The sequence below is a fragment of the Zalophus californianus genome, chromosome 9 (assembly GCF_009762305.2).
Source record: "Zalophus californianus isolate mZalCal1 chromosome 9, mZalCal1.pri.v2, whole genome shotgun sequence".
NCBI classification, from domain to species: domain Eukaryota; kingdom Metazoa; phylum Chordata; class Mammalia; order Carnivora; family Otariidae; genus Zalophus; species Zalophus californianus.
Window position 1 is genome coordinate 49,458,415 of NC_045603.1, and position 26,907 is coordinate 49,485,321.

Below are 26,907 nucleotides of genomic sequence, written 5' to 3' on the forward strand. Positions count from 1 at the left end.
GTCAAAGAGCCAGGGCTTTTAAAGAAGACATGTCATACAATATAATGACCTCTCAGTGCCTCTTTTGGCTTCAGGTTCAGGGGCCTATTTGCATTGGGTAGGGAAGACATCCATTTATATTTTACAGCTGTAGAAATGTATTAAAGGGTAAGATCCTTAAAACTAATCCTCTTAAATGGGTAATATGGTTAAATTCAATTACATCTACAGCATATCTATTTTAATTAGTCTTTGGCATAATTTGGAAGTGCATGCCCTATGTAGATGGCTTAGATGGCTTAGAAAAACTATTTACATTAAGGTTCAAACTTGATGGAATTTACTGAGGACGTTCACATCTTAGTTAATGGTGCTATTGATAAACCAGAAGTGTCATTCTTATTTTTCTCCCTGTAGTTTTCTTTTCTTTTCTTTTATTTCTTGAAATAAACTTAACTCTCTGCCTTGTCAGTTTATCTAGTGGCTCAGATTAACATCAGGACTCTAGACATATAATAGTGGAACATTGAGCTAGGAAAACCTTCCCAGAAAACTCTCCAGTAAGTCTGCTTTTCCTTTAGTACATTCTCAAGTGCTCACTGATACCTAACTTTATCCTAAATAATGTCTCTTCTCTTGTGCGTCCTGATTAGAATCTCTCCATCCTTTCCTTCATCTTGAATATAACACAGTTTATAATCTCATGAAATGTCAAAGCCTGAATTAAAATGTCAATAGGGTCTGATGCTACAGAAGAGAAGTTATTCTAAAAATGGATGATTTTTCTGTAACTCTATCAAAACTGAGTTTTAGCAATGATGGCAATGATGATAGACTGATTTTATATCTTCCCTGATTTTATATGGACTTGATGTATATCACTGTGCATGGGATGACTATATTTGATTTTTTAAATTCTGCTTTCATTACTCATCTTTCTTTTCAGAATTCTAGAGTTAGAGTTTAAATAATCTAGACAGATGCTTTGGGCAAATCACCAAACTTTCGTGGTTTTTGTTTCCTAAAATATGATAAGAGGTGGCTTTATTTCTTAAGATTTTTCAAGTTCGAGAGCTATATGATTTTAACCTTTGTTTTAGTTCTGAAACAAGTTACATAAAGGTATTGGCTGAAGGATTTTAACTGGGATTTCAATGAAAAAAATTCACCCAGGTGTCCGGAGGGAATTGTTTTTCTGGCAGGAATTGTCAGTAGGGAGATTCCTATTCCTTTAAGACAGTAATCTGTCATTGAATATTAATAGTTTTGGAGAATGTTTATACTTTTGAAATTCTGAACATATTTGGCAAATCTTAGAGTTCATCTTTTATTGTATCTTATCTGCCAGGAAGCACCATTTGCTTTGAAAATCTCACACAGATGACTCATTTGGTATTTTTTCCTTAAGAAAAACTTGCATTGATCCCAAAACTGATTCATAAACCTGAATGTAATGAAAAGCTAGAAAAGGATCCTGAATTTCAATTTTATTGTGTTTGGTGCTTTTGTTTTTCACTAAATACTGTCATAGCAATGCCCTTTTAAACACTCTGGCATAAAAAATAAAATAAACACTCTGGCATATCATATTTTGATTAATCTGTCACACAAAAACCCTTCGGCCCTATCATAATATGTATTTTTATTTAACCACATTAAATAATATTCAAATTATAAAACAGATAATGTACATTCTATAAGCATGCTCTTAGCACTGTTCATATCCACGGTAGAAATCCTGACCTGCCATGAACCATGCAGGGAAGGGGAGGGTTACTGAATTACTCTCTTATGCACATGAAAGGTATGTGAGTCACTTTCCCTTCTGGCCCCAGCACCTTTTGCACATGGGTAATGGCATTCACTTAGGCAAGGAGCTCCTCCATGGTAACCAAGGTTTTCATCCTGACTCACAGAGGCAATCATTAGTGGTTTACTCACCTTTCCTACTGATTTCACTTCAGAGAAGCTCGAGAAAGGGGAGGAACAAGAATCTGGTTTAGACCTTTTGAGAAAAGGTCATTTGTATTTACAAATTTTTATTTTATTTTATTTTATTTTATTTTATTTTATTTCATTTCATTTCATTTCATCTCATTTTATTTGGCCTATTCTAATAGATACTGAGCAAAAATTGTGATGTGGGTGTATAAAAACATTGTTAGCTAAGTTACTTTATTAAGCAATATGCGCATCTAAAATCCCTAGTTAGGGAATTCAGGCTTTCAAATGCCTAGATGTACAAACTGTATTTTAAGAGGGGTGCTTCCTTTTTTTTATTTCATTGAAAAATGCCCTGCATTGTTCTTCTTGGGTATAAAACAACATTGGTAGTGTGTGTTTGTAGTGTGAGAATTTTTAGGAATTGCTGTGGGGTAATTAGTACAAGTAATTTTTTCTCACTACTTCCTTTGATTAGTTTGTTTGTTTGTTTGGTAAGTTCAGTAACCACATCCTCTCTAGTTCCTGGAATTGACATATAATTAGGTGTCTGTTTTTTGTTTTTTGATAAGTGTGCCAAAAGGATAAAGAACTTTTACAATTACTTTAGAAAGATAGCTGATCCCTGCTGTAATGTGTATAAAAACTGAACACATAATCTAAGGAAAAGTTGCCTTCCTCAGCCAGGGGATCTGGAGGAAGGGAGGAGAGAGGAGCTGGGGAAAGGAAAGGAGAGAATGCAGCACACTTCATAGGTTATCTTTACTTTTCCAAGGTTTACAAGCATAAAAGCCATTTATTTCTATGTTAAAAACAGTGATTGTCAAACTGACAGGTCTTGGATGTGAGAGACTGGTTGATTCAAACCTTAGCTGTACTTAGTTTGACTCAAGAAATCCCCAGTGAATTGGAAGAAACATGGATTATATAGAAACAGGGCAAACTTGCTTGTTTTATGACTCTGCTGCTTATTTTTCTTTTCTAAGAATTGCTTTCCATCCCTAGTATAGTTGTTTTGTTGAAAATTGATTGGCTACCATGTTCCATTTGTCTGGAGTATTCTGGGTCATGAACTTTATTATCTCAAGCTGTATTGTTTCCCACATAGAATAATTTAAAGGAATAAATACAGTTGAAAGGGACTTTAGAATGCACTTCGTCCACCTCGAGTGTTTTTTTAGATGACCAAACTAGGTTGCTTACATGTTTCAGGGGTATGCAAGCCCCAGTGAGCCTTCAGAAGGGGGACTAGGAGGCCGACCTCCTAAAAGGCTCTAGTCCTTCGTCCATTATTCCACACTCATCTTTAGTTTTCTGATGACTCTTCCCCTGATATTTAAGGGCTGGGATCCATCTGCATATGAATTAGAAGTGTTAATTTCCCCGCATAGGTAGATTTATTCTTTTGAGCAATGGGTCACCTTATCTTAGACTAAACTCCTGAAAAAGAACTAACTCCTAATACAGTATTGCAAGTCAAATTAACATGATAGTGAATTTGTAGATGATGTTAATGGCAGTGATTATCAGGGATTCAAAAACCAAAGCAAAGTATATACTGTTATCACCTCCCATTTGCTCTGTGGTTTGCAAATCCAGTCACTTCTGTCAATAATTATCCCTTTGGGAGACTTAAACTGGCATAACTCTATCAGAAAATATTAGAGGAGGGGCACTTGGGTGGCTCAGTAGGTTAAGCATCTGCCTTCGGCTCAGGTCATGATCCCAGGGTCCTGGGATCGAGCTCCGCATCGGGCTCCCTGCTCAGCGAGGAGCCTGCTTCTCCCCCTGCCTGCCGCTCCCCCGGCTTGTTCTCTCTCTGTCAAATAAATAAATAAAATCTTAAGAAAAAAAAAGGAAATATTAGAGGAATCTTGGAGTCCAGTTAGGGAAGCCAACCCTACTATTCAATAAAGGAAGTCGTTTCTCAGCATCCGTACTGTGTGGATATCCAGCTTTTGTTTAAATCGCTCTGGTATGAACACATTCACTTCCAAAAAAGGCAAGTCACTAAATAAACCTATGTCTCTTTTAAACAAATTCTGAATTATATGTTAAGTTGTTTGCATGTTCCAACAAATGCAGTCTATGCTTAAAGTTTTATCTTGACCCAAATAAATATAGATTGTATTAGATTTGACGTGCAATAAGATTTCATGCCTCCTCTCTATTCATATTAGTTTTTTATCGATGTAACATATGGTATGTGGAGGTGAGTAATTCCTTCAATGCTATTTTTGTTTTAACTATACAAACCAGAAGAGTTCTGTGTTGGGCCCACATCCATGTGATAAGTTTTCTTTACTTTTTTTTTTTCTTTTTGTTTCTAAAATGTCACCAAACCTGCCATTCATTTAATGAAAAACACATTTTAGTGTTTTCTGTTTTCATAATGTTGTGGACATTATTTGTATGCCCTGAAACTCTTCTTTTTCCTTGGGAAGAACAATTCTCATATTTAATATACCACTATTCTAATTCAGTCATTACTGATTGATCAAAACTGACATATTGTACCATTTCCTTGGCTGTGGTGATTGCTGTGACAATGGACATAAAAACCAACTGGGCCAATCGGTACTCCTTTGGGAGTTTGCAAAATTCAAGACAGTGCCCTCTACTACATAATAAAAAAACAGTCAGGAAGAGGAGAGAATCAAGTTAACATGCAAAGGAGATGGGGTTGGAAAGATCAAGAGACGCCTCAGAGTTCTGTGGTTACTAATCCTGGTCCCTGAGGTCTCTAAGCCTGCCCAAATCAAAGTTTACATAGCTACAAAGGACCAGAACCAGGACTGAAACTCAGATGGGCTAGTTTCTAGTTTTTTAATTTGGAAAATATGGTTCTTTGGTTATTTTTATTTGATAGAAATAAGTGCCAGAGATGGAAACTAGATTTTTTAATTAAAGTTCCTACCCTCCAACAATGTAATTTTCTTAATGGGACTGAGGAGCTGTGTGGCTTTAGATGAATCATTTGGAACTCTATGCTTCTTCGGTTTCTTATTTGTAAAATGAGGGCATGACACACCAGTGCCTAGTGCTAAAGACCCTGGACAGAGGAATCAATGGCAGGTGTAGTCAGTAGAACTGTATCTCTCATGCAGGGCACAGCCCAGGCAGGTGGAGGAAGGAAAGAGCCTGTGGGCAAATGTGAGCAGATTTCTTAGCAGTATAACCACTGTGTATTTGACACTTTCTGCCCTCGCTTTTAGTTCAGAATTTGATCTTGTTTTAGAGATTCACACAACTTCCCCATCCACATCTCACCAGACTTCTTCCACCAGTATCGACAGCTGCATAAAAGGATTTGGATATATGCAGGACAGTTCTTCCTTATCAGCATATGCCCTGAAACAAAGTGCTCTAGAATATCAAGTACAGTACAGCAAGACCCCCCCCGCAAAAGTTACAGGTGTGTGCATGCATGCGTGTGTATGTGTAAACACGTGTGCACATGCACACACACAGCACTTACATAGTTATTTGTGAGATCCAAAATAACACCTTTTCTTTACTCTAAGGGGATCTCTGTTTCTATAGAGACAGCTGTATCCTGCTGGTTAAGGATGTGGGACCTGGATGAGAATACCTAAGTTGGAATCCTGGCTCTCTCTCTTAATAGATACGTGACCTTGACAAGTAAATCTGTCTGTGCCTGAGTTTCCTCATCTGTGAAATTGAGTCAATAACTACCCACCTCTTAGGGTTATTGTGAATTAAATGACATAATACAGCACTTAGTGCTTGACACATAGTGAGCACTTAGTAAATATTAGTGGAAGAAAACCGTATTCCTAAAGATATTAAATAAAGCATGTTGGATAGTTATAAATGGCAGGCTAAGAAGCTTAAATTCATTGTGTAGGCACTGGGGCAATATTGTATGTTTTTTGGTGGAGGTAAAAACAGGAAAGAGCTGTACTTTAGGAAGATTAGTGTGGTATTAGTGTATAAAAGGGAGTAGAGGGAGAGACATAAATAAAAGGGCAGATAGAGCAGTTGTGGGAAAACACAGGTATGAACAGAAGGAATATATTCGACATACTGAGTTTGAGTTGCCAAGAAGACATCCAAGGAGAATTCGTAGGAGGTAGCTTGAAATGTGGAAGTTGGGGGTATGGAGAGGGGATAGAGCTCAAGAGACTTGGAAGATGTTTATGTAGATTTGATGGGTGAATCAGGGGACTAGGAAAGAGGGGTCTTTTGACTCAGCTTTATGCTGACTATTCTTGGGGCCAAACCAGGAAAACTGATTAAACATACAGTTCTGATGATTTAAGAGAGTTTCAACAGATAGAGGATACCTTAGGGAATTTGTAATGAGTACTGGATGGATTGCGCATTTGATTAATTTCTTATAATGACGATATAAAAGATTAAATGAAAGGTGATCATGCAAAGGGAAATGAAACTCAAAATAAGTATTAGGATTCAAAAGGTGGGTTTTTATTAGTGTACATTCAGATAACACTACTTCAAAATGCGTTTAGAAAAATAAGAGACTAGGATATGCCACAATATGGAAGAACCTCAAAAATACACTAAATGAAAAAAGCTAGACTCTACAGATCATGTATTGATGCAAATAGGCACAAGGTTTCTTTATGGGGTGATGAAAATGTTCTGAAAAGTAGACTGGTGATGGTTGCATAACTCCTCAATCTTACCTTTAAACATCATTAATTTTTTTTTAATATAGAAGGATAGGTGCTCAAAATGAGTATGCGTAGAGTTTTGTTGTTGTTTAACAGCTCCCAAATGGGCAATCAGAGGTTTTTTCTCCACTACGAGAAGTCTATGCATTAGCTCAGTCAAGAAGTATTTAAGTACCAACTCAGAAAAAAAAAAAAGAGAGATAAAAAGTGGAATACAGAATGATTCACCGTGATGCCAGAGGGAAATATTCCCAGTGGTATTTTAGAATATATAATAGAATTGATTATATGCTTTTTTTATTTGAAGTATTAGAGTTCTACCCTAGTATCTCAACTATTATGTAAGTTTAGAGCCAAAAAACTTTTCTGAAACATTGAACCATAGAACTGAGTTTTTTGAATGTGTGGATTTAAATTAAATATTAGCAATTAGGCCTATAGATATGTAGAAATTGAGTTGAATTTCAGTTAATATTCTAAACCTTTAAAGATCTCTGTTCTAGAAACTGTGAACCAACTCCAAAATATTATGAGGGTTATAGCTAAGTAAATTATTCATAATTAGTAATATTTAAAATATAGGATACAATATAATGCTCAAGTTTTCTTCTTTACTTTTGTACCCTGTCAAGTTTAGGGAGATTAGAGTAAGCATTTCACAGTTTTTATTCATTCAGCAAATACTTGATGATACCCATCACATGTCAGGCATCATTTTAGATGCTGGAGATAGAGTGGTACAGAAGACAAAGATGATCTTTGCCCTATTGTAACCAGGAATCTAACAGGGAAATAGAAAATAAAAAATAGTGCTAAGTGCAATGAAGAAAATCAAATCAAATTTACAGAAGAAAGTATGGACGGTGGTGAGAGGGGTGAGTGTTTTAGCTAAAGTGATCCCTCGTTGAAAACTAGATGTTTGAGCTGACCCTGACTGAAAAGACAGAGCGACTGTGTGGCGATCCAGATAGAAGGCTAGGGCATAAAAACCTCTGGAGTTAGAAATGTACTTACTCTTTTTAACATAATACGTGTATTGACATCTTCTGAATGGGCTGTTCCCTGAAAGTTCGTTTGCAAAATCAGTTATTTGGAATTCCAAATGCATTTCTTTTTAGGAAAATGTAGGTTCCGAGCCAGACCTGACCATCAAAGTCTTTGCAATATTTGACTAACAGGTAAAATGTGGCTGTGGCCAAAAGAGGCATAGTTATTGGAGAAAGCTTTTATTTTGCTGAAAAAGGTAGAGATGCAGTTGCCATTCATATATAGGTCTCTTAGTCAAATACTGCCATGGGTTGCTTGAATGGCAGTGGTATTTTGGAGGAATGAGAAAATGGTTTATTTTATCTGTAGATTAGTAAAATGTGTCATGGTCTTCTTTACACTTGGATTCTAAATAGTCATTGAGCGTAGCTTTTAAGCTAAAAATGTGCTTGCCATGTAATCAGAGGATACTAAAATGTATGATTGTTCTGTGGCTTTTTGTTCATTTTCTGTAGGACAAAAACATACTTTGAAAATCACTACATTATAGAGACTGTCAATGGCTTGTGCATTTTGGGGGAAGTATTATATGTCAAAGAAATTCTTTTCCAGAGAGTGAACAAAGTTGTACATGGTGTTTCAGGTTACAGTCCCCAGCATCACCGTTCTCTGTGCTTTATGGATAATTGGACCTCTTACATTTCTGTTGTTTATTATTTTACTAGCAATAGATAACCAGGGAAATTTTACATTTGTTGTTGGGATGTCAAGCTATTTTCTAGATCAGTTACTGTTTGTTAAATATGATTCAGAGTATTATTTTTTTATATTTAGAAATAAATTCAGTGTGAGATTAAAAATCTTACTGCTTTCTGATGAATGTCTGAATTCCTTTTCAGGAGATGCATCTAACTAATAAACTTTTAAAATGTATGCCTAATTTCAGTGCAGTGGTTTGCGTTTTGTGAAAACAGGTGCTTCTGAGTACTGCTGAATTGGTCTTAGTTTTCATGTTGCTCTTCTGCTGGTGTTGGTATGTGATTCATGAATTTGCAGGTGCGGAAAATAACATTTGATTTGTGAAGCCCCATTTTTGAAATAAAAGTAGGCACATGTCAAATGTAACCAGTATAGAATGTGAAGCCAACAGTGGCCATCTTGCTGATCCTAAAAATGGGATGTAGGTGAACAAAATAGCTGCAGTGGAGAATTTTATGAACAATTACAGTTGGGTTAACACTTGTGTTTGTAAACTGTGATCAGCACATGGAAAAATTCATTCCTGCAAGTACTTTGAAGGCACAAACACAAACTTATACTTTGAAAATACTTTGCTCAGTACATGTCATCCTGCCTGGAATCATCACTTTTTAAGGGAGAAGCTGTCAAAATTTTGGGTGACAAATACAGGTGTTCAGCAGTTGGTTGTAAATGTCCACTTTATGGATTTACAGTGGCCTTTCATTATTGACGTAGAGTTGGGGAATTCCCAGCACCTGAGAACTGTTGTTTATGGCTAGTCTTATCTATCAGTACCAAATTTTCATGATTTATAGGGACAAGTACCTCTTTCGTTTTTAAAAATCCCAGGGGCGCCTGGGTGGCTCAACTGGTTAAGCGTCTGCCTTTGACTCAGGTCATGATCCTGGGAGTCCCAGGGTAGAGCCCTGCATTGAGCCCCTCATCGGACTCCCTGATCAGTGGGGTGTCTGCTTCTCCCTCTGCCCCTAACCCTGCTCTCATGCTCTTTCTGACTCTCTCTCTCTCAAATAAATAAATCAAATCTTTAAAAAAAAATCCCAAGCCTTTGTGTAATGGTGTTTTAGGACCATTTGGAAAATGATCAGGCATAAAAGGAATCTTACAGCTCAAAAAAACTCTTGGGATCTTCCAATCCAGCTCTCTGATTTTGCATATGATTATTATCCTTAACAGCATTGTAATTTGTTCAGTAATTGTTTTTCCAAGGCTTAAATAGAGGGGGGAGAAATCTAACTCAGGATTACAGTCAGCTAAGAATACTGGCATAAGTATTTAACTCTGTGAACTTGGTGTATTTTTAATCTTATCTTCCCTCAAACCCTTCCCATTGCTTCAGAGATTGCTTCCATGTGAAGCTTTCCCCCCTACCCCAATCCCAAGGGTTAGATCTGGGGTGCTTTGCATATGGATGATGCCTCACTTACTCTCTTTTCTCTCCTGTTGGTGCCACATAGGCATCTTCATATTCCAGCACCTAGGACAGTGCCTGGCTACCTGCCTAGATACACTCTGGGCCATCCATAGATGTTTCTTGCTTAAAAATCTGTGGAGACTGATTCTCGTGAGCCACCCACAGAAACCTACCTCATTACTTTATAGTCATTATGCATGTATCTGAAATAAGTAGGAGGTTTAGCAGACAGTACTCTTTGGCTATAAGAACTTGAGTTTGCCATATCTATAATTCTGATACTGTCCCTCTCCCTTCTGCTACCCCAGGAGCATAAGAGAACACAGTTCTAACAACAGATTTTTTTAGATCTAAATGCAAAGAAAATAGAAGTGGAAAGGAAGTGTTCATATTTTATAATGTTGTATAGACCTACCTTGTTTTTTTCAACACACTTGTTAATGTGCAGACTTTTGAGTTTAGTGCATGCTGGGATCTGTGCTGAGTACTTTACGTGCATTAGCTCGTTTAATTCTCACAACTCTGTGAGACAGATATTATCATCCTTATTCTCCATAAAACTGGGGCCAAATGAGCTTAATTAAATTTCCCAGTGTCATACAATTATCTGAGCTGTTAGATCTTATTACCAAATATTCATTAAACACATACTATATGCTGGAGCAGGAAACAATAGAGGCCGCATGCGCAGAGCGAGGGCCCGTAGCCTCCCCGCCCCTCCCGCAACGCTCGACCCCGGGATCCCCCCGTCTTGCCTGCCCGCCATGGCCGACAAGGAAGCAGCCTTTGATGATGCAGTAGAAGAACGTGTGATCAATGAAGAGTACAAAATATGGAAAAAAACACCCCTTTTCTTTACGATTTGGTGATGACCCATGCTCTGGAGTGGCCTAGCCTAACTGCACAGTGGCTTGCAGATGTAACCAGACCAGAAGGGAAAGACGTCGGCATTCATCGACTTGTCCTGGGAACACACACGTCAGATGAACAAAACCATCTTGTGATAGCCAGTGTGCAGCTCCCTAACAATGATGCTCAGTTTGATGCTTCACATTACGACAGTGAGAAAGCAGAATTTGGAGGTTTTGGCTCAGTTGGTGGAAAAAATGAAATAGAAATCAAGATCAACCATGAAGGAGAAATAAACTGGGCGCGTTATATGCCCCAGAACCCTTGCATCATTGCAACAAAGACTCCGTTCCAGTGATGTTCTTTTTGACGATACAGAACATCCTCCCAAACCAGACACTTCTGGAGAGTGCAACCCAGACTTGCATCTGCGTGGACTTCAGAAGGAAGGCTATGGACTTTCTTGGAACTCAAATTTCAGTGGGCACTTACTTAGTGCTTCAGACGACCATACCATCTGCCTCTGGGACATCAGTGCTGTTCCAAAGGAAGGAAAAGTGGTGGATGCGAAGACCATCTTTACAGGACATACAGCGGTAGTAGATGTTTCCTGGCATCTGCTTCATGAGTCTCTGTTTGGGTCAATTGCTGATGATCAGAAACTTATGACCTGGGATACTCGTTCAAACAATACTTCCAAACCAAGACACTCAGTTGATGCTCACACTGCTAAAGTGAACTGCCTATCTTTCAATCTTTATAGTGAGTTCATTCTGGCCACAGGATCAGCCAACAAGACTGTTGCCTTGTGGGATCTGAGAAATCTGAAACTTAAGTTGCATTCCTTTGAATCACATAAGGATGAAATATTCCAGATTCAGTGGTCACCTCACAATGAGACGATTTTGGCTTCCAGTGGTACTGATCGCAGACTGAAAGTCTGGGATCTAAGTAAAATTGGAGAGGAACGATCCCCAGAAGATGCAGAAGATGCAGAAGATGGGCCACCAGAATTGTTGTTTATTCGTGGTGGTCACACTGCCAAGACATCTGATTTCTCCTGGAATCCCAATGAACCTTGGGTGATTTGTTCTGTATCAGAAGACAGTATCATGCAAGTGGGGCAAATGGCAGAGAACATTTATAATGATGAAGATCCTGAAGGAAGCGTGGATCCAGAAGGACAAGGGTCCTAGATATGTCTGCACTTCTTGTGATTTTAGACTCCTCTTTTTTTCCCTCTCAACTCTGAGATTGACTTAACACTGGTTTTGAGATACAGACTTTGTTTGGCTATCGCTCTGTGGTAGGTACCATCAACAATGTTATTAGCCCAAACAGAGGGTGTTTTCTAAATATTAACTGGGGGACTTGATTCAGTAAAGCCACAGACTTATATTTAAATTTTCTTTCGGAATTTTCTAGTAACAAAGGTCTAAAGTAGCCACAAAAAGGGGAATATTATGTGTGGTTATTTTTCTTCTTAGGCTATATCCCCAAGATTTTCAGACTCCTTTAAGTAAAGGCTAAAGTAAGGAAGGAGTAGAGCCAAGTGAGGTAGGTGTCTGAGCCATGAAGTATAAATACCACAAGATGTCGTTTTTATTCAGGAAATGGGGGAGATTCAAGTCATATAAATTCCTATTCTAAAATTCTTACACCTGACTTTCCAGGATGCACATTTTCCTATGTAGACCAGTCTCCTCTCAGTTTCTTCAGTTAAGTCAAAACTATGTGTTCCTCTTTCCCCCATATATTTTTGCTTGTTAGTGTATTTCTTGAGCTGTTTTCATATTGCTTTCCTTTCTGTGAAATGGTTTTTTAAAAAACTTGGGATCACCAAGTTGTAAAGATGTATGTTTTTACCTGACAGTTATACCACAGGTAGACTGTTCAGTTGAGTTGAGAAGAGTGAATTGATAGCTTGTATTTGTTTTTAAAATTAAGTTAATCCTGGATAAGTGTTGCTTTTTTTTTTTTTTTTTTTTTTTTTTTTAGGAGTTAGTCTTTGACCACTAGTTTGGTACCATCTCTATTTTGTGTGACCTCTTTCACCAGCAGGCCTGTTACTCTCCATGACTAACTGTGTAAGTGCTTATAATGGAATAAATTGCTTTTCTACATAAAAACAAAACAAAACAAAACAAAACAACCCCACATACTATATGCTGAGAGCTATAAGTGCATCATATCTCCCAACTGTAGTGCTGTGTGCCTTCCTCCCTCATTCTGCCATTCAAGGGTGCTGTCGGGATGGGAACCTCGGCCCCCCTGACAGGTTGTTGAACTCCTGAGTCATCTTGGATATAATTCCATGTCTCCAAAGGTAGAACAAGCAGCAAAATCCACTGCTGTTATGACTAACCATTTTTGTAAAGAAATAAATTTTCTTCTCCCTCCTCTTCATTCAATTATTTTGAACTCAATTGCACTTTGAACAGGACAATTTGCGTTACATTCTGGTATAACATTGTGGCATGTGTATGTGTGTTTCCCCACTAAATTTGAAATTAGGAACTAATGTGTATTCACAGCATATTTAGATTGAAAGAAAATTTATTATCACCAAGATGAGCAAACAAATCCAGTCTAGGGTGGGGACCTAGATTAAGCCTTGTTCACTGTCCTTCAGCAGCATAGAAGTAGAGCAGGAGGAATGTGAATATCTGGCCATCTGAATGTGAATGCATATTGTGTCTGTAATACCTAAAACTCAAATTATTAAAAGTTAAACTGCACAAAACCAGTGAAGCTATATGAACAACAACGTGAATACAGGCATAAATCTGTCATAAAAGTAAGAGTTCTCTTAGAGGTTCCAAATAAATCCTTGAATTCATGAGAATTGGAAAAGGATATAGGAATTAGTTTTATTTATGTTCTGTATTACCAAGTCACACATGAATCATATCCGCCTTGCCAAATAAAATAATTGGCTGATGGGAAATATTTCTCAAGTAGAGTGAAATTATTTACTATAAAGTATAAATTTTAAGAGTGAATATTATTCTGATTCTTGCCAGCAGTGATCAAGGAACTCTTAGTGCAGGTTATGTCATTTATATTTATCCAGTTTGGACTTCACTTTCAAAGTGTCTTACTTGGATTTTTGTAATTGTCTCAGATGATTAGCTATTTATTCTTTTCATTTGGAAAGTCTCTGTTTTTTTATTTTTATTTTTTTCTTTTTAAAGTTGCAAGTTTCCCAAATAATTAGAAAGTGCAGTACTTTATTAACCTGACAGGGGTCTCTTGATTTGAAATGTAATCTCAAGCCTGATACTACCTGGAATTATGTAATGTTAAGAGCAAAGTATAAATTTTACGTTGTATAGAGAAAAATAGTGATATGTATCATTTTTCAAAATGTAGAGTCCCTTCTCTTGCTCTGTTAAGACATTTGGTAATTTTTAATCTTAGCAGGTTTTCTCTATTTTTGTATCTTTTTCGTCTCAGAAATCTCATAAAATCCCATTTTCCAACCTCTCCCTCACCATCAAATCTGAATGTTAAGCTCACCATGGCCTTCAGTTCCTACGTGTCCTTTCCACTTGTCAGAATGTTGCTGACTTCTCATTCTTTCATGAAGCGTCCACTTCCCTGCTTAATCTCCAGACCCCTCAAGTGCTGGTCTGTCCTGGACTTCTGCCTCACGTGCCTGCCAGTACTTGGCCTTAGTGGCACCAAACCATCTGAGTTCTTTACTCTGCTCCTAGGCTACTGACATTCCTGGAAGAAAAAGACCATACAACCGTAGAGGTTGGTGGTATTACAAACTGAGGAGTTCCAGCCTCAGCTGGGCTTTCAACACTAGTCATCAGTCTTTGCTTTTATCTCTAGTTGCTCCCTTTCCCTTTCCCTGAGCAGTTACTCCCAAATTGTACCTGTCTCCTGAACTCCGAACCCGTTCTTCCCCTCCTAAACACAAGCTCAACTGAAGATGTAGACTACTTCCGAGTTCTCTGCTCCCTCCGTCCCCTCCCAAGTATCTTTTATAAAGAGTTCTATATATACAGCCTGTACTTTCCCATCCCAAAGTACAAAGAAGGTGTTCAGTTAATATTAGACTGAAGAACAATGCCTCGTGGTCCTCCGGATGCTACACCAGAAACTCCACTAAAAGTGATACAGTTAAGATCACCAGTGACTTCCTGAATGTAGATTTAGTGGTCTTTTAAAAGATTTCAAAATGTTACTGTTTTTTTAATTATGTTCAGTTAGCCAACATATAGTACATCATGATTTAGTGGTCTTTAAAATGGTGTTAATATTGTTGATCTTTCTGTAACATTGGTCATCATTTCGGTTTTTGAGTCTTTCCTTGCTTGGCTTCTATGACCCATTTTCTTCCTGGTTCTTCTTGCCTTTCTTTGATCACCTTCTACTTCTCCCCCTTGTATTCTTGAATGCCCCAGAGTTCAGTCCTGGCTTTTTGCCTTCTCCATCTGTAAACTCTTCCGGGGAAACCTTTGCCTCCTTCTTCTTTGTAGTTTAGATTCATGAATGAGCACTCGATCCATATTGCGGACTCTCCTCTGGATGTTCTATCATCTCAGATTTCAGCGTTTCCTAAACTGAAGTCAGTACCTTATCTCCCACTCCAAACAGGCTTGATCCACTTTCCTTCTCTCTTTTAAAGGCATTGTCCTCGAAAAAGTTGTCCAAAATAGGAAGCTCAAAATCATTCCTCATTCGAGCTTCTCTCAGTTTTTCAATTATATTTTATCTACTTCATCCACTTCATACTTCATCTTTGTATTCCCTCTCCACTTAGGCTAGCCCATAGTTGGAGCTTAATAAATGTTTAATTTTATTTTATTTCACACCAAACTGTAGACAACTAGAATAGTGGATTCCAAGGGACAAATCTATCTTCAACTTTGATGTATATATTAATATTTAGGCCTACTAGAAAGATACTTGGCAGTTGATGATGCCTCGAGGCTAAAATTTTTCTGAGGTATTCTATTAGTGTCATAGTATTTTCAGTTCATGATTTTGACCTTGTTCATTAAAAACAAAGTGGGCAGCTCAAGTCTCAAGGACCTGTGTAGCTGGAAATATTAGCTTGGGGTCTAGAATTCAATAACCATTGATTGCTCAGTCCAAAGCAGTTTATTGTTGATTTCTTTCCCTAAAATGGAATCAGTTATTCTTGCCTATACATTTTTATTAATGGACTGGCTATTTGGATTAGAATAATGAATTGAAGTATAGTGGCATATTGAAAATATGAAAAATAAAGTGTTTTTCACTTTAAAATGTTGATCTACTATATCACAAAGTATATCAGAGGAAGTTAGTGAAGAAAGGCAATAGAGGTAGTGCGAACATTTAATTGATTCTAAATGGTAGCTCTAAACATTGTTTAAATTTAACATCAAAGAAAATTCTTTTTTATAGGACAGAAACGTTTTTGCTTATGACAGTTTTTAATTGACCAAAATGATTAGAGTTTTCATGTTCTTTGTAATTTTCATTCAGTTTTTCTTTAAACCATTACAATAACTATTTTCTCAGAGAAAATAAATTAAAATGAAATTATGAGAGGTTTAAGTTCAGAAGAGGAGTAATTTAGATTGCATCATTTTGAAAAAAATAAAGACTAAAAACAACCTTTGGAGTGCAAATTTCAAATTTAAGGACATATTTAAATGGTTAATAGAAAAGAAATGTCACATGCCAATAAACAGAAAATTAATTATGAATCATTCTTAGCTATTTCTGTAGTACAGCCTGGATACTATAGTTTGATAATAAGCATTGCAATAATAATAGCTTTATTTTATTTCAGAATTTTACAATGCTTTTATACACATTTTACTTTGTGGCCCTTCTAGCAATCTTGTAAGTTGATAAATCAGCTGTTATTATTGTTACTGCCCATTTTGTAGATGAGGGGGGAAAGTACTGGAAAATTAAATGGCTTGATCATTGTCGCACAAACAATGAGTTGTGGGGCGTCTGGGTGGCTCAGTGGGTTGGGCGACTGCCTTTGGCTCAGGTCGTGATCCCGGGGTCCCGGGATCGAGTCCCGCATCGGGCTCCCTGCGCGGCGGGCAGCCTGCTTCTCCCTCGGACCCTCCCCCCTCTCGTGTGCTCTCTCTCTCTCTTTCTCTCTCTCTCTCTCATTCTTTGAAACAGGCTCTTCTGTCCTGTTTATCTTCCTGTGCCTGGGACATGGCAGGTGCACAGTGTACTTGCTGAATAGTAGCCTATCCTAGAACGGAATTTCAACTGTCCGTCCCTGAAAGAGTCTTGCCACTCAAATACAGTATTGTATCAACCTAAAGAGAATTATGCTGTGCACTTGAAAATACTGACAGTGCACTTTTAATGTCCTATAAAGTACTTTTTATAAATTGAGAGTTGTCATGGGAAACGTAACAAAGAGGCAGAGAACAAGTATTTTATTATTAATCTATCTGGGGTTAATTCCATCCTATTAGTTATCTATTGCAGCATGACAAATTACCCCAAAATATAGCAGCTCAAAACGGGAAACATTTATTATATTACAGTTCCTGTGAGTTGGAAGTCTTGGCGCAGCTTAGCTCAGTGCTCGGGCTCACTGTGTCTCATAGGCTGTGATCAAGGTTTAGACCTGGGTGGTAGTCATCTCAAGTCTGGGTCGGGGGAGGGCCCCCTTCTAAGCTTACTTATGTGACTGTGGTCTCAGGCCCTTGCTGGCTGTTGGTTGGAGACATCAGTTTTTCCCATGTGGGTCTCTCCCCTAAGTCGCTCAAACATGGTAGCTGGTTTCCCTCAGAGCAAGTGAGCTGAGAGAGAGAGTGAGAAAGGGCAAGCAAGACAAAAGCCACAGTCTCATTGTAACTTAGTCTTGGAACTAACAACCCATCACTCTTGCTTTCTGTTTATTAGAAGAGAGTCACCAGGTCAGCCCAATCCCAGGAGGATGGGATTACAGCAGATTGTGAATACTATGAGGTCAGAATCATTGGGGCCATCTTAGGGCTGGGTACAACATTTATATTTAATGGTGTTGCTCAAATAGAATACATCAGAAGAAATAAAATTCCAACAGACTGACCTCCACCTTGTCCAAACTTTTTAAGGAAATAGTTATAGAAACCCAACTCAAACTGGCTGCAGTTATTCTCCTTTCATTTTTTTTTAAAAAAGATTTTATTTATTTATTTGAAAGAGAGAGAGCACAAGCAGGGGGTGGAGCAAGGGGAGTGGGAGTAGCACACTCCCCACTGAGCAGGGACCCTGACGTGAGGCTCGATTCCAGGACCCTGAGATCATGACCTGAGTCGAAATCAAGAGTCAGACACCTAACTGACTGAGCCACCCAGGAGCCCTTGACTTTAGAGTTTTAACGAGTAAGTTTTAAAAGAAAGTCATATTGGGGAGGGTATGTGCTGTGAATTGTGTAAGATTGTTGAATCACAGACCTGTACCTCTGAAACAAAGAATACATTGTATGTTTTAAAAAAAAGAAGAAGAAGATAGCAGGAGGGGAAGAATGAAGGGGGGGGAATTGGAGGGGGAGATGAACCATGAGAGACGATGGACTCTGAGAAACAAACTGAGGGTTCTAGAGGGGAGGGGGTGGGGGGATGGGTTAGCCTGGTGATGGATATTAAAGAGGGCACGTTCTGCATGGAGCACTGGGTGTTATACGCAAACAATGAATCATGGAACACTACATCCAAAACTAATGATGTAATGTATGGTGATTAACATAACATAATAATAAAAATAAACAAAAAATAAAAGAAAAAAAAATAAAAGAAAGTCATATACTTGAAGAAGCAGGCTTATTTTAAATAAATGTTGTGGAGGTCGATAGCAAAACCAAATCTCATTTGTCCGACTTGGCGAAGTTTCCACCCGTGGTTCCATGAAAAAGGGGCCCTGCCCAGCAGGCCCATGACTGTGGGCTTCTCGTCTTCCTAGCCCCAGGAGGACACCTGGGAGTCAGTATGTCCTGGAGAGCCACCAACTAAGGTTCTCACCACTCTCCTTCCAGCAGCAGCAGCTTGCAGGCTGGACATTTGGTGGAGAGACTGTTCCAGCAACTTTCATTCTTTTTGAGTTCTCATTTCTAGACATTGTGTGAGGCGTGGGGGATGCTGAGAAAAACAGAACATGGTCCATGTCCATATGTGATTTAGAGATAAATGATATCTGCACTTGGGTTTTGGGGAAGAAGAAAGCAGTGGCTTAACTGGTCCTGGTAGAAAAGCCACAAAGGTAAACATGGCTTCTGAAACCATCCACATCCTGCTGCCTCCTGGTTGCCACCTGGCTCACATGATGATGTGTTTTCCAGGCCACCCCAACAGTGAAGGACTGATGGCCTCCATGTGCCTCAGGCATTTGCCCATGTGCCAGGTTTATTTTGCAAAACATGGTTATCATATCTATCCTCCAGCATGGATTTAAGTTTCTCCCCCACAACACCCATCCCCAAGTTCCCAGATTTCTTCACTTTCCTCCCAGCGCTTGTCCCAGTCAAAAAATTATCATCTCGAGGGGCGGAGCAAGATGGCGAAGGAGTATGAGACCTGGATTTCGTCTGGTCTCAAGAATTCAGCTGAATAGGGATCAAACCATTCTGAACACCTACGAACTCAACAGGAGATCGAAGAAGAGAGTAGCAACCATTCTCTGAACAGAGAAGCGACCACTTACTGGAAGGTAGGACGTGCGGAGAAGTGAATCCGAGGCGATATTCGGGAGGATGGACGGCGGGGGAGGGGGCCTCCGTCGGCCGCTTCTGGCAAGTGCTAGAGCCGCGGAGCACAAAATCGGACCTTTTAGAAGTCGGCTCCGCTGAGGGACGTCGCTCCAGTGGCTAAGTGGGGGAGTGGAACCCCCGTGGGACAGTGTGGTCTCAGGACCCTCGGGGTCACAGAAAGACCGGGGATGCCTGAGTGCGGCAGAGCTCTCAGGTATTGGAGCGGGGAAGCCGGCTGCAGAGACGGAGCCGAGGCGCGGGCTCTCAGCTCGGGGTGGCCATAAACTGTGATCCGCGGCCCAGTCGGGCCACTGCTCCTGCAGCAGGGACCCAACAAGCAGCAGATCCGGGGAGACTCCCCTTCCTCCTCCGGGAGGAGCGGCGCGGGAGCGCACCGCAGGGATCTGCTGGGTTTGGAGACTCCACACGGGGTCGGGAGCCAGAGATAGAAACACTCGGTCACAGGCCAGGTGAGCACGCAGTGCGGCCAGAGACCGGGGAGATGGGAGTGACTGCTTTTCTCTGGGGGCGCACTGTGGAGCGGGGCCCCGAGTTCTCAGCTCCTCCCGGTGGAGACTAGGAGGCCACCATTTTCACCCTGGTCCTCCAAAGCTGTACCAAGAGCTTGCAGGGAACAAAGCTCCTGAGAGCAAACCGGAGCAGCTTGCTTAGCCCGGACCGACAAGGGCGGGGCAATTCCGCCTCCGGCAAAGACATTTGGGAACCACGGCAACAGGCCCCTCCCCCAGAAAATCAGCACGAACAGCCAGCCAAGACCAAGTTTACCGATCAAGGAGAATGGGAGAACTTTACCATGACTCATTAGTTTTTCAAAGTTAATTTTTTTACCTGTTTTTTTTTAATTTTTTTCCCTTTTTCAATCAACATCTTATCAATCCCTTTTTTAAAAAAACATTTTTTATTTTTCATTTTTAGAGTCATATTTTATCCCTTCATAGTAGTTACCCTTATTTTTGGCATATATATATAAGTTGTTCTCTCTTTAAAATTTTGAGATACAGTTTCTTCTAACAGATCAAAATATACCCTAAATCACTAGTGTATGGCTTTGTTCTAGTCTCCTGCCTGATCACATTCTCTCCCTTTTTTCTCTTTTTTTTTATCTTCTTTCTTTTTTCAAACAACTTATCAATTCCTTTTATAAAATCTTTTATAATTTTCATCTTTACAGTCATCTTCCATCCCTTCATTGTATCAACTCTTATTTTGTACATATATAAGTCTTTCTTCCTTTAAAATTTTAGGAGACACTTTTTTCTAACAGACCAAAATACGCCCAAAATCTAGTGTGTGGCACTGATCTATGCACTAGCCTGATCATATTTGATCATATTCTGTTTTCTTTTTGTTATTGTTCTGTTTTTGTTTTTATCTTTTTCTCTTTGTTTTTTTTTCTCTTTTTTCTTTCTTTCCCTTTTTTCCCCCTGGTTTCAGGTCTTTTCTGATTTGTATAGAGTATATTTGCTGGGGACGTTGTTAACCTGTTAGCATTTTGTTCTCTCATTCATCTATTCTCCTCTGGACAAAATGACAAGACGAAAAAAATCACCTCAGCAAAAAGAACAAGAGGTAGTACCATCAGCCAGGGACTTATTCAATACAGACATTAGTACGATGTCGGACCTAGAGTTCAGAATCATGCTTTATAGATACTAGCTGGGCTGGAAAAAAGCGTGGAAGTTATTAGAGAAATCCTTTCTGGAGAAATAAAAGAACTAAAATGTAACGAAGTCGAAATCAAAAAGGCTGTTAATGAGGTGCAATCAAAAATGGAGGCACTAACTGCTAGGATAAATGAGGCAGAAGAAAGAATCAGTGATATAGAAGACCAAATGATGGAAAATAAAGAAGCTGAGAAAAAGAGAGAGAAACAACTACAGGATCACGAGGGCAGAATTCGAGAGATAAGTGATACGATAAGACGAAACAACATTAGAATAATTGGGATCCCAGAAGAAGAAGAAAGAGAGAGAGGGGCAGAAGGTATATTGGAGCAAATAATAGCAGAGAACTTCCCTAATGTGAGGAAGGAAACAAGCATCAAAATCCAGGAGGCACAGAGAACCCCTCTCAAACTCAATAAAAATAGGTCAACACCCCAACATCGAATAGTAAAACTTACGAGTCTCAGAGACAAAGAGAAAATCCTGAAAGCAGCTCGGGGGAAGAGATATGTAACCTAAAATGGTAGAAATATTAGATTGGCAACACATCTATCCACAGAGACCTAGCAGGCCAGAAAGGACTGGCATGATATCTTCAGAGCACTAAACGAGAAAAATATGCAGCCAAGAATACTATATCCAGCTAGGCTGTCATTGAAAATAGAAGGAGAGATAAAAAGCTTCCAGGACCGACAAAAACTAAAGGAATTTGCAAACACGAAACCAGCCCTCTAAGAAATATTGAAAGGGGTCCTCTAAGCAAAGAGCGAGCCTAAAAGCAGCATAGATCAGAAAGGAACACAGACAATATACAGTCACAGTCACCTTACAGGCCATACAATGGCACTAAATTCATACCTTTCAATAGTTACCCTGAATGTAAATGGGCTAAATGCCCCAATCAAAAGACACAGGCTATCAGATTGGATTAAAAAACAAGACCCATCGATATGCTGCCTGTAAGAGACTCATTTTAGACCCAAAGACATCCCCAGATTGAAAGTTCGGGGGTGGAAAACCATTTACCATGCTAATGGACACCAAAAAAAGCTGGGGTGGCAATCCTTATATCAGACAAATTAGATTTTAAAACAAAGACTGTAATAAGAGATGAAGAAGGACACTATATCGTACTTAAAGGGTCTATCCAACAAGAAGATCTAACAATTGTAAATATCTATGCCTCTAACATGGGAGCAGACAATTATATAAGGCAATTAATAACAAAAATGAAGAAACACATTGACAACAATACAATAATAGTGGGGGACTTTAACACCCCCCTGACTGAAGTGGACAGATCATCTAAGCAAAAGATCAAGAAGGAAATAAAGACTTTAAATGACACACTGGACCAAATGGACTTCACAGACATATTCAGAACATTCTCTCCCAAAGCAACGGAATACACATTCTTCTCTAGTGCCCATGGAACATTCTCCAGAATTGATCACATCCTAGGTCACAAATCAGGTCTCACCTGGTACCAAAAGATTGGGATTATTCCCTGCATATTTTCAGACCACAATGCTTTGAAACTAGAACTCAATCACAAGAGGAAAGTCGGAAAGAACTCAAATACATGGAGGCTAAAGAACATCCTACTAAAGAATGAATGGGTCAACCTGGAAATTAAAGAAGAATTAAAAAAATTCATGGAAACCAATGAAAATGAAAACACAACTGTTCAAAATCTTTGGGATACAGCAAAGGCAGTCCTGAGAGGAAAGTATATAGCAATACAAGTCTTTCTCAAGAAACAAGAAAGGTCTCAAATACACAACCTAACCCTACACCTAAAGGAGCTGGAGAAAGAACAGCAAATAAAGCCTAAACCCAGCAGGGGAAGAGAAATAATAAAGATCAGAGCAGAAATCAATGAAATAGAAACCAAAAGAACAGTAGAACAGATCAAGAAAACTAGGAGCTGGTTCTTTGAAAGAATTAACAAGATTGATAAACCCCTGGCCAGGCTTATCAAAAAGAAAAGAGAAATGACCCAAATCAACAAAATCGTGAATGAAAGAGGAGAGATCACAACCAACACCAAAGAAATACAAACAATTATAAGAACATATTATGAGCAACTCTGTGCCAGCAAATTAGATAACCTGGAAGAAATGGGTGCATTCCTAGAGATGTATCAACTACCAAAATTGAACCAGGAAGAACTAGAAAACCTGAACAGACCTATAACCACTAAGGAAATTGAAGCAGTCATCAAAAATCTCCCAACAAACAAAAGCCCAGGGCCAGATGGCTTCCCAGGGGAATTCTATCAGACATTTAAAGAAAAATTAATACCTATTCTCCTGAAAGTGTTCCAAAAAATAGAAATGGAAGGAAAACTTCCAAACTCCTTTTTTGAGGCCACCATTACCTTGATCCCCAAACCAGACAAAGACCCCATCAAAAAGGAGAATTACAGACCAGTATCGTTGATGAACATGGATGCAAAAATCCTCACCAAAATACTAGCCGATAGGATCCAACAGTACATTAAAAGGATTATTCACCACGACCAAGTGGGATTTATCCCTGGGCTGCAAGGTTGGTTCGACATCTGTAAATCAATCAGCGTGATACAATACATTAACAAAAGACAGAACAAGAATCATATGATCCTCTCAATAGATGCAGAAAAAGCATTTGACAAAGTACAGCATCCTTTCTTGATCAAAACTCTTCAGAGTATAGGGATAGAGGGTACATACCTCAACATCATAAAAGCCATCTATGAAAAACCTACAGCAAATATCATTCTCAATGGGGAAAAGCTGAGAGCTTTTCCCCTAAGGTCAGGAACGCGGCAGGGATGTCCACTCTCACCACTGCTATTCAACATAGTGTAAGAAGTCCTAGCCACAGCAATCAGACAACAAAAAGAAATCAAAGGCATCCAAATCGGCAAAGAGGAAGTCAAACTCTCACTCTTTGCAGATAATATGATACTGTATGTGGAAAACCCAAAAGACTCCACCCCAAAACTGCTAGAACTCATACAAGAATTCAGTAAAGTAGCAGGATATAAAATCAATGCACAGAAATCAGTGGCATTCCTATACACCAACAACAAGACAGAAGAGAGACAAATCAAGGAGTCGATCCCATTTACAATTGCACCCAGAACCGTAAGATACCTAGGAATAAATTTAACCAAAGAGGCAAAGGATCTGTACTCAGAAAACTATAAAATACTCATGAAAGAAATTGAAGAAGACACAAAGAAATGGAAAAACGTTCCATGCTCATGGATTGGAAGAACAAACATTGTGAAGATGTCAATGCTTCCTAGAGCAATCTACACATTCAATGCAATCCCCATCAAAATACCATCCACTTTTTTCAAAGAAATGGAACAAATAATCCTAAAATTTGTATGGAAGCAGAAGAGACCCCGAATAGCCAGAGGAATCTTGAAAAAGAAAAGCAAAGCTGGCGGCATCACCATTCCGGACTTCCAGCTCTATTACAAAGCTGTCATCATCAAGACAGTATGGTACTGGCAGAAAAACAGACACATAGATCAATGGAACAGAATCGAGAGCCCAGAAATGGACCCTCAACTCTATGGTCAACTCATCTTCGACAAAGCAGGAAAGAATGTCCAATGGAAAAAAGACAGTCTCTTCAACAAATGGTGTTGGTCAAATTGGACAGCCACATGGAGAAGAATGAAACTGGACCATTTCCTTACACCACACACAAAATAGACTCTAAATGGTTGAAAGACCTAAACGTGAGACAGGAGTCCTTCAAAATCCTAAAGGAGAACACAGGCAGCAACCTCTTCGACCTCAGCCGCAGCAACTTCTTCCTAGAAACATCACCAAAGGCAAGGGAAGCCAGGGCAAAAATGAACTATTGGGATTTCATCAAGATAAAAAGCTTTTGCACAGCAAAAGAAACAGTCCACAAAACCAAAAGACAACCGAGAGAATGGGAGAAAATATTTGCAAATGACATATCAGATAAAGGGCTAGTATCCAAAATCTATAAAGAATTCATCAAACTCAACACCCAAAGAACAAATAATCCAATCAAGAAATGGGCAGAAGACATGAACAGACATTTCTGCAAAGAAGACATCCAAATGGCCAACAGACACATGAAAAAGTGCTCATCATCGCTCGGCATCAGGGAAATCCAAATCAAAACCTCAATGAGATACCACCTCACACCAGTCAGAATGGCTAAAATTAACAGGTCAGGAAATGACAGATGTTGGCGGGGATGCGGAGAAAGGGGAACCCTCCTACACTGTTGGTGGGAATGCAAGCTGGGTCAACCACTCTGGAAAACAGTATGGAGGTTCCTCAAGCAGTTGAAAATAGAGCTACCATACGATCCAGCAATTGCAGTACTGGGTATTTACCACAAAGATGCAAATGTAGGGATCCGAAGGGGTATGTGCACCCCAATGTTTATAGCAGCAACGTCCACAATACCCAAACTGTGGAAAGAACCAAGATGTCCATTGACAGATGAATGGATAAAGAAGAGGTGGTATATATACACAATGGAATATTATGCAGCCATCAAAAAGAATGAAATCTTGCCATTTGCAACGACGTGGATGGAACTGGAGGGTGTTATGCTGAGTGAAATAAGTCAATCAGAGAAAGACGTATCATATGACCTCACTGATATGAGGAATTCTTAATCTCAGGAAACAAACTGAGGGTTGCTGGAGTGGTGGGGGGTGGGAGGGATGGGGTGGCTGGGTGATAGACATTGGGGCGGGTATGTGCTATGGTGAGTGCTGTGAATTGTGCAAGACTGTTGAATCACAGATCTGTACTTCTGAAACAAATAATGCAACATATGTTAAAAAAAAAAAAGAAAGAAGATAGCAGGAGGGGAAGAATGAAGGGGAGTAAGTTGGAGGGGTAGACAAACCATGAGAGACGATGGACTCTGAATAACAAACGGAGGGTTCTAGAGGGGAGCAGGGTGGGCGGATGGGCTAGCCTGGTGATGGGTATTAAAGAGGGCACGTTCTGCGTGGAGCACTGGGTGTTAGGCACAAACAATGAATCATGGAACACTACATCAAAAACTAATACTGTAATGTATGGTGATTAACATAACAATAAAAAATTAAAAAAATTATCATCTCGACACCAAAACGTAGATCATTTGCTAAACCAAATCACTTTCTTTTTAAAACTCACAAGGTGTATGATTTTCTGATAACCCACAGTATTATGGATGAGTTTTTGTTTTGGTTTGGTTTTTTGTTTGTTTTTGCTTATTAACCACAATAAGCCTTTAAATGATGGCATTTCAGGCAAAGTAGGAGAGAACATTTTGGATTGGAATGCTTTATTGAATTTTGCTTCTAAGCATATCCTATTTAGATATGAAGAAATCCCACTTTGATATCTACTCTGATATGGGGATTTGCAGCCTGTCCTTTCAGAAATAGCCCCATTTCCTAAACCTTCTTCTTCCACCCTTACTTAACTTTCTTCTACTTTCCTTTTCTTGTATCTAACTTCTTTGGAGTTTGAGGCCTATACTGGCTTAGTAGAATATTAAATAGCGTAAGTCAATAGAGATATGAAGTTGGCATTAAAATCAGCCTTCAGATGTGATAATAAAGACAGCCAGATCATGGAAGGTAGAGATAGCCCCACTGTGCAAGGCTGGTTAGACCTCACTAGAAACATTCCGTTTGCTTCGGAGAGATGTGGGGAAACTAAAGCACCGCCAGAGAAGAATGACATGAAATACATGACCAGCCTGGCTAAAAGAACGGAATGTGTTTACCTTAGTCAAGAGGAGACTTCGCAGAAAAATAGCAGAGAGGAGGTTGGAGGTACAGTAATGCTACCATGTGCAACCCACGAATTTGCTTTGTGTGGCCTTTAATGAAAAACAAGACTAAAATCAATGAGTAGCTTTGAGGAAAGATATTTTTTTCCG

At 39.2% G+C, this 26,907-nt stretch overlaps 2 protein-coding genes across 3 annotated transcripts in view; both read left to right on the forward strand.

The window, feature by feature from the left end:
* GRIP1 (glutamate receptor interacting protein 1) overlaps window positions 1-26,907 on the forward strand; it is a 660,679-nt gene that overhangs the window by 267,327 nt on the left and 366,445 nt on the right. The gene's annotated exons all lie outside the window — the stretch shown is intronic.
* Window positions 10,503-11,783, forward strand: LOC113921965 (histone-binding protein RBBP4-like). Its single transcript, XM_035721786.1, is given in 3 exon segments — window positions 10,503-10,572; window positions 10,575-10,936; window positions 10,938-11,783. Coding segments are annotated over 3 exon segments (1,278 nt in total).